Source organism: Melanaphis sacchari, unplaced genomic scaffold (genome assembly GCF_002803265.2).
Source record: "Melanaphis sacchari strain LSU unplaced genomic scaffold, SCAv2.0 Contig24_pilon_pilon, whole genome shotgun sequence".
NCBI classification, from domain to species: Eukaryota; Metazoa; Arthropoda; class Insecta; order Hemiptera; family Aphididae; genus Melanaphis; species Melanaphis sacchari.
In genome coordinates this window covers 1,439,113-1,448,649 of record NW_020271125.1, presented here as the reverse complement: position 1 = coordinate 1,448,649, position 9,537 = coordinate 1,439,113, and the positions used below count along the sequence as shown (strand labels likewise).

The 9,537-nt window shown below is 26.4% G+C and overlaps 1 protein-coding gene across 1 annotated transcript in view; it reads right to left on the bottom strand.

Annotated features, from left to right (window-relative positions):
- The window catches only part of LOC112594951 (serine-rich adhesin for platelets), a 236,069-nt gene that overhangs the window by 202,746 nt on the left and 23,786 nt on the right, over window positions 1-9,537 (bottom strand). The window contains 1 exon segment of the mRNA XM_025339980.1: window positions 5,088-5,156. Coding sequence (XP_025195765.1) covers window positions 5,088-5,105 — 18 coding nt within the window. The 5' untranslated portion in view covers window positions 5,106-5,156.

The following is a 9,537-nucleotide window of genomic DNA, read 5'->3' as shown; positions in this document are numbered from 1 at the left end:
AATTACGCGTCGTGTAATTTTATTAAAAATGAATAAGTATTATTAAATATTAAAATATAATAATTATAATATTTAAGTATATAACTTTATTCCACTTTTATTACTTTTACAATAATTCGTTTAAATATATCTCTGTTCACGATCCTATTTTGCCACTAGATAACATTTTAAACATAATTTTTTGAACGCCTCACTTGAATGCGTGTGTGGTTCGTGTTTTAAAGTAAATACACAATTTATAAATATGTGTGTGTGTGTGTGTGTGTGTGTGTGTGTGTGTGTGTGTGTGTATTTGTGAGTGTACATTTTAAATATTATAATGGTCGAGAAATTATTAAATTACGTGAAAATAATGTCCCCGTTATTAATTCAACAATAATATTATTAATAAATAGTAACCGTATTTTGCTTTGTTCATTTTTTCCGTCATTGACGAACACAATTATTTGTTTTGCATAATTAAAAAAAAAAAAATACACTTGAGTATAAAACGCACTTGTATGTAGAGTTATTGAATAGTTAGAATACAATAGAGTATAGGTATATATTGAATTTTCCTTTGTTGTGCGCTGTATTACATTTATATTTCGATCAATCGTTAGGTTTTTATAGGTGTGTTGGTACATTGAAAATGTGTTATATAGACATAATGCCTAAAATAATGATAATTAACTCGTTAACGAAAAGTCAAATTTACTAAATGATGAATATTATTTACTTTGATCCAGTTTTTAAATACTTATAAATTATATCATAGCAATTACAGATCTATTGTAATTTAAAAGATGATGGTAAAAATGATAAGTTAATCGGCAATAATGGATAAATGTTTTTGGAATATAAGATTGGAAAAACCAGTGTTTATTAAACAACCGATCGTAGTGGGATTTATTATGAAAAAATATAAATAATGATAATTAAAAGCCCAATAAAAATACATCAAGAAATTTAAAAAAGATCACATTTTAAAATTTATAATGTTAAAAATGATTGAACATAATGTTATGTGTAATTATCTAATTTTAAAAATTGTAAATACATATCGATCGCGATCTTTTTTCTTCTCCAAAAATTCATCAAAGTTTTAGTGGGTATTGATTACGAAAATCTACCGGTTTTTTTTTTTTTTTTATATCATGTTTGGTATAACTTATAATACGAAAAAAAAAAGTTGTAGAACCAACACACATAGGTATCTTAACACTACTATGTACGTAGTGTACGGAGACGAATGGTGAACATATTTTTCAGTAAAAAACGGAAATGTGAAACCGAGACAGAGTGGCGGATGCAAGTTCCCAGTTTAAAAATGACGGAATATATACACTGTGGAATTATTTTATTTATTATTGTTTGTTACTGTTTTTTTTCTTTTTTTTCCATTTTTCATTTCACTGCATCCTTATTCCCTTCCAAACATACATTCACACACAAACACACACCACCAAAACGCGCATTTCGACAATTGCGGTGGATAATACAAAAATCCGACGATTGATTTTCACCGTTTTCCCTATAAATCGGTCCATTGCCACCAACCCTCTAGCCATCAGCGTACAAAAGCACGCCAGTTCGTACACACACCCACGCACTTGCAAAACATAATATACCACGGAGGGATGGTGGTAGTGGTGGTGGCAGGGATGATCCTCCACAGGGTGCGCTGTATATTGTGCGTGTATATAGAGTGATAAAAAAGCAATCTAGAGCTTTGTCCCACCGCTGCCCCAACGAAGCGAACCCTTCCACCCATATCGTTCCGTACCGTCATCACCGCCACCGCCGGCGGCGGTGAGCCATTGTTTCACGTTAGGTAATTGTGTTATTTTCGACTCTTCTCTATGTCTATATATATATATTTATGTATACATATTTTAAACACACACACACACACATATATATATATATATATATATATATTTATATTTATGTATATATTGTTCACCCCCGACAATAATGGAGAAAGCACGCTGCATCGTGCACCGTCCGGCGTCCGCGCGATGATGATATTATTATTATGGTAATAAGAAGAGTGGAGCGAAAAAGAAAAGGAAATTATCCTTCGTAAATTAAGTGTCAACTACCACCGGAGATGTTGTTATTATGTGCACACTATACATAATATATATACTGCACCGGAGTGCAAAAAATGTCGAAAGTATAGCATATAGTGTATAGTGTGGTTCATATCTTCTATATATAATGTACCTATATATTTATATTAAATGTAATATGTACACAGCGTAGAGTTTAAAAATTCAGAAGCGTAGTGTTTTTTACTTAATATTATAGTTATTAGTTTTTTTTTTTTTTTTATGAAACGTAAGGGTAGGTATGAGTAGAGAAAAAAACAATAATATTAAGTGACGCGTTATATAAAAATTAATAAAGACAATTTTGCTGCTGCTTTCTCTTCGCTCGAGGTGATTTCGAGATATTTAATAATGATGAAAGTATGTCGGGTATTTTCTATTATAACGACGACATCACTCCCTTCTCGCGGCTCGAGGAATTTGACGAGCTGCTAATTTTCGGTAAATGGATGCGCCGTTATTTGTGTTAGCATAATATTAAAAAATGAACTCCCGAAGGTGTTTGAATAATGAAAAAAGCGGCATTCTTTGAAGCATGCATCGTGTAGGCCGCGATATCGAGTGGGCCGCATGGTCTTCAGAACGGGCACAGGGTTATATTAAATTCGTAACTTATAAAATAAAATAACTGCGTTGTTGGTTCTGTGTAGTATTTGATTTATTGAAATATTCAGTTTGTTTTATAACCTTAAAATTTCATAAATGAGTTTGTTTGAATACACGCGGATAAAATAATAAGGTACCAGTGATTATACATATTATATAAATAATATATTAAACTAAAATATATATATGCCCAGTGCCACAGTATTTACAACTATTTTATCATAAATATTAAATATTTTTCTTTTAAATGGTAAAAATATTAAAACTTTCTCACGCTTATAATTTATTTTAATACAAATTCATAATATTAAAATTTTGTTTTATTAAAGTATTTGTAGAAAGAATGTTTAGTCATAAAATATTTATAAAAAAAAAAAAAAAAACGGCAAGTTAAATTCAATGGAATTATAATAAAAACTATATTAAAGACAATAATCAATTTTATTCAACAGTTTGAAATATAAAACTATTTTATTGACACAAAAATAAAAAATATAAAATTAACAGGGTGAATTTAAAATATTTATTTTTCTATATAATTTTTAATTTTAAATCATTTATTGTGTAATGAACAGATATCAATATTAGAAATTCTAATTTTATGTTTAATTTTCAATGATTAAAATTAAAATATTAAATATATTTTATTCTATACTATCGTTCAATACTATATACAAAAAAAAAATGTAATTGTTTTAACATAAGTATTTTAAGACATATAAATAAATTTAGTTTCATGTTGAATCACTTTTTGTAAAAAAAAAAAGTCTTAAATATTAGGTAGTATAATTTTTTATTTTTATTTTTTTGTTCTAGTTGTTAACATTAATTTTTAACTTCTTAAAATATATTTTTATGACAGTAAATTTAAAACAGTAAATTTAAAATAATATACAAAATGATAATAATACTATTCAACGTTCACAAAGAGTTTCGTAAATTGTTTGATGTTAAACATCATAAACATTCACATTTTTGTTTTTTTCTATTTTTAGTTGAAACTGTTTGTGATTGATTTATTTGTAATAAAAATAAATAGTACAACTATAACTATTTAGCTTTACAAACAAATAACAAGTTGTTATTGATTTTAAAAAATATATTAAAAATTGAAAAAAAAACATTTTATCTAAAATCTGGCAAAATAGTAAATATTTTAAGGGATAGCGTTTTTACAACGATTGGCTGAATCTTTTAATCCAATGGCTTGGAGCATAGGCGAATTGGACAAGTTTAATTTCCCGAGTAATCTATTTTGACGTAAATTATAGTACAACATACTACAGAGTATATCACTATTATGGTTTATTTAAAAATTAAACTCTTTTTTTGTATTTTTAGTGTGATTATAAAATATTTGATAATAATAAATTATTATTAATTGAACAAAAAAATAAAAAATTACCTTCGATTTGACATGTTTCTATGATTTAATATTCTGGTTTGGTACATAAATAAATATATTAAATCACTCATAATTATTTGAAGATTATCAGTGAAACAGACTATATACCTACTTATATGTAACATTTAGATCTCTTATTTTGATCTAAAATTTGTTTTAAATTATAATTAAAAAAATATAGCTAATTATAAAATCAATACCGCCTCTATCCCACATATAAAATATGCATGATATTCAAACCACGCATTAACTCAATTGACCAATTTAAAAAAAAAACTTTTTTTAAAATTCCTGGACTAATGGCGTACTTACATATAACGGTTAGGATTTCTTATGTATTTATTTATTTTTATTAAGCTCTTTAGTAGAATGAAAAAGTACGCAGTCCGGGATCAAATTCAGCCATTTTCTGATTTTACTACATTTTTTTTCACATAAAAAGCACCTCAACAACCTTTTTTTTTTTAACAATCCTCGTAGAAATTACATTCTTATTTTATGGTATGACTTGAATGCACAATATTAATATTTATAACGTCACTGTAGTTCCCGCAAAGTTTATATCCAATTACATTCCTAGGGTACCCTAAATGTGCACTGACTCAGTGCTGTTAGTTTCTCTAATTTTATAGCGATGCTGTAAAACTAACATTGCTAATTTGATTGAAATAATGAGTAAATTTGGCATTGTTAAGGTTGATTTTTTTTATTTTTAAATTTTATAATGATCAATAAAAATTCAAAAACTTTTGAAAATTAATTTTTTATGTACCTAAACATACTATAAAAAACTGTTTCGTAGAATTTTAACAAATGTGAACGCTTTGTTAAATAGTATATTGTTTACAACGATCAACATTTGAATGGTTTTTTATGTTTAAGTCATACACTTCAACGTATTTAAAATATCAATTTAGAACAAACGAAAAAATAAATAATGTCTGCATAAATAATATATTATAGAGAGTAATTACAATACTTACAGTATTTACTGCTGTCATGTCTTTCACCTTGGAACCGGCGCCAACATATGTTGCTAAATCGTCTTCAATCTGAAATATTTTATAAATACATTTAAATAAATGATACGAAACCCATAAAATAACAATGCCAGTAATAAGTATTTAGAAAGTACATATAATAATTGGATTTAAGTACAAAATTTTGTTAAAAAAACTAGATTATTTTATTCATGAAATATCTTTAAAAAATTAATTTCATAATTGTAGAATTTATAAAATAATATGTCAGATTTATTATGTCTAAAAAATAACCAAGAATATTTCATAATTTATGAGTTATTACTTATTACTAATAAAGTTTAAAATAATTTGGTGCAAATATATGATAAAAAATACCATATTTTTACAAGTGAGAATTACATGAGTAAGATTTACATGATGGCAACTCAAAAATAATTTCTATTCTTTAAATTTTCACGTATGCAGTCAATGGATGCCAAAATTTAAATATAATAGTTTCTGCTAAAAAAATTCAAGTTATTGACTCATGTAATATTGTAATATCAAAAATGTTAGATTTTTTTTTTGTAAATCCAATTTCTTTACACGAAACATTTTTAAATTTGCAAATTATTTTACTTTTAACTAATACACAGTAAAATATGATTTTGATCATTTTATTTTAAGTTTATAAAGCAGTTAAAATATTTTGTTTATTCTATTATGACTGCTATGAAAAATCGTTTTTTCAAACATACCTATTTTAATGTAAATTTAATATTATATATTAGCTAAATTATGCAAATGAAAAATAATTAATCCCAATTCCCAAGTCGAATTTACTGCATGCATTTAATTTGTAAGCATCGTGATCGAAATTATTGTCTTTTTAATGATAATAAAATAAATGCAATATCTTTTAGTATAATTTGATATAATCGTATAATATGTGAACTAAATAAAATCGTTACAGATGCAAATAATATATATTATAATATTAAATTTGAATATAATATCATTAAACTATGTATGTGAATTAATAATATTGCCCAAGAACGTATGAATACGTGTTTACTATAGCGTTAATAATTTATTTAAACGATTATCCATCTATAAAATTTCGGGGGCCTTTGTCTCGAAAGCCACCACCCGTATGAGCGACCAACCTTAAAGTATACTATAGCCGGATGTAGGGATGCGTTTTATAAGCTATCTTTATTAACTTATACCTAAAATATCTACACACGCTTACACCTATATTCTAGGTAATTTATGTTTAACGTTTTAAACGTAATGTAATTACCAGTAAACTTTAAGAAAGTTGTACAAACAGAGAGGGTTAAGTAAATGTTTTGTATAAATGAGATTATGAATAATAGATAAAATGTTCTTTGTTCTTTCGTAACAGTTTACTACGTATAGCTTAAATCTTTCAGATCCCAAGGCTGAAAACTTTTAAGGTATGAACATTTTGTTTGTATGTACATATTATACTATACGTGCATTGAAATAAAAACAGTCTAATAAAGTAATTATATTATTAGGTGCATGCGACAAGGTACCGGAAAGAGTTTTTGCTAGTGGCTCGTAGTCTTTTTATACTTATTTAATGGAGTGTTCCAATTTCCGACACCTATCTCCATCCCATCCCGATGATCGCTAACAAAAGATACCCTCTATACACTCTATAGTTGTATACGAGTACACTCAACTTGCACTACGACCTCAATTAATGCTTTTTTACTTTAATACATTTTTTTTCCTTCTCCTGTTCTCGCTCATTCACATTGTTTCTTTTAATTTTTTTCACCCTCACTTCCATTATCGTCATGCTCATTCCTATCCACCACCACCACTTGAGACTATACTACGAAATAGACCAGCGTAAGTCCAACAGGTATTGCATGCGCTCTTCGTTAGTGTGAACAGGTGTGAACGTGCCTAAGTGCGTTTTTCCTAAGGCTTCTTTGTTATTATTTGTTGATGGTAAACAACCGCACTACAAATCGCCTCCATTTTCATTCCTCGTCCGTTCTATCGAGCTACCCTGTGGTGGGTGACGGTAATGATAATTCGCCCTGTCGCCAATAACACTTAACGCGCGTGCGACGACGGTGGCGTACACTTAACGACTACTAAGTATCTTTTCCGTGATGGCAACGGGTAAAATACAATTCTTAAATGATACGTAAAACAATATACTTTATATAATATAATGTATTTATAAAATAATGAAAATATGTTCATTATGACATGAAAATGTTTGAAAACGCTCAAATTTATTATTTTTCGACATTACTGGTATTACATGTAATTAGGTATATTTTTTTCAGAGCTCATACTCTACATACATTTATTTTGATAATGGTTTGTATTTACAGGTTGCTTATCTCATACATGAAAATGTTATGAATGACATTTTTTTTTTCACGAAATATAATTCAAGTATGTTTAGTGTAATTATTTAGTTTTAATGTATCTCTTTAAAATAGAGTTCACAACTATTCTGTGAATACAATTATTGTTAAATATTTTCAACGAACTATATAGTTTCAAACATAATCAAAAAATTCTAAATCTAAATAAATGATACAGCGATTATTTATATAGGGTAGCGTTTCTTTACGTGAAAGTTATGATATGTATGTAAAAAAACAAAAATTTAATAGCAGAAAAAAAATAAATTTGATGTATTCAAAATAGTTTATTGTTTGTGAAATATTTAATAATTTAATAATTATTGTTAACAAAAAAATCGGTGTATAATGAATAATTTTCAGAAGTGCTCAAACGTATGGCATATCCAATTTTTGTATGATAATGATAAATTGATAAATACACACACGTTTTTGTATGCGTTCCATCACGAATTTATCACAACTGTAAACCCAATCTTCTATACAAGTCTAATTTTAAATTAAATATAATATGTAATAAGTATAATAATAATAATAATATAATATTATAAGCAGCGGGTACCTTCTAACATTGGGAATACATAGAGTATTGGTGAGAGGTCAATGGATACGTAAATTAAAAATTGTTTTTATCATAATATTATTTAAGTTATTACTATTTTGAATGTACATTTTTAAATTTATATTCCAAAGCGAAATATTTGTTGGAGAATTTTGATAAATATGAAATCGAAATTCGGACGATTAATTTATGAGTCATGAGTGTTTATAGTATTAGTTAGTGAAGTTCAGAGTTATGGGGCTGATCGTAAAATGTTTTTTTAATACTCTGTTTGCCAAACTTTAAATGCGTATGACATAAAAACAACTCGTCTGAATTTCGATTTTTATGTATTGAAATACTCTGAAAATATTTCTGCTTAAAAATATAAATTTAAAAATTAAGTCGTCATTTAAAAATTAAAAACTTAAAATAAAAATTATTTTATTTATTAAAGTATTAATAAAACCATGAATAGATTTCAAAATATTGAATGCTTAATGATAAAAAAAGAAAATCAACCAGTATAGTTAGTATAAATTAATTATTTGTATTTATCTGGGCATTTATATATTATTTATAATAATTATGTAATTGAGCGATATTTCTTAAAATTTTTAAAATATCTTGTCAAATGTATTATATTATTATCGATTTACTAGTTCCAATTAAAATATTGTTAACCATACAAAAATACTCTCAATCATATCATATTTTGTCTAAAATTGTTGATTATGCCAATAAACTTAAATAATACGTTTTGTAAACTATGAGTAAATACGTATTTTAATATCCATATTTATAACTAATTTTAATAAATTTGATGTTTAGTATTTTCTCTTAATAAATAAATAAATTATAAAATATATTGGACTATTATGGGTAACAGCCGGTGCTAAAAAAAATTTTAAATTTTGATAAAAAAATATTTAGGTTTTTAATTGTTTTCTCGGACATCAACAATGTAAGTCCACATAGAAATCTGATGGAAGATAACAATTTTTATCGTTAAATATTATGTTGGATAATATATAGACAAGATAATAAATTCGTCTTCGATTTTCATTTGTTTCGAAATTATTTCATACACACCAATATTTCACATTTATGAACAAAGTTTTTTCTATTACCCGTTGCACTTTCGACAACACTTTAGGCTTAAAACACACTATAATATAATATAATATAATATCTTTACACCTAGCTTGATAACTTTGGTTACGTGACCAAGTTTAACTCAAGAACAACCATCAGGTAATTAATTTAAGATGAGATCGGGAATCATATACAATTTAAGTCATCTGGATGAAACATATTTCCCGGTCATCTAGTAAAGCATGACAGATGCGCTAATTAATTAAAGTTCCTCGTCATGCTCTTGTGATACAGAAAAACAAAAAAACAGTTTGGGTCTGATTTAAATATGTATACTGTATTTGTATGCATCATATCACTTAACTTAACGTGTATGTAATATATTATAGATTTTATATCAATTATAAAACCATTAAAC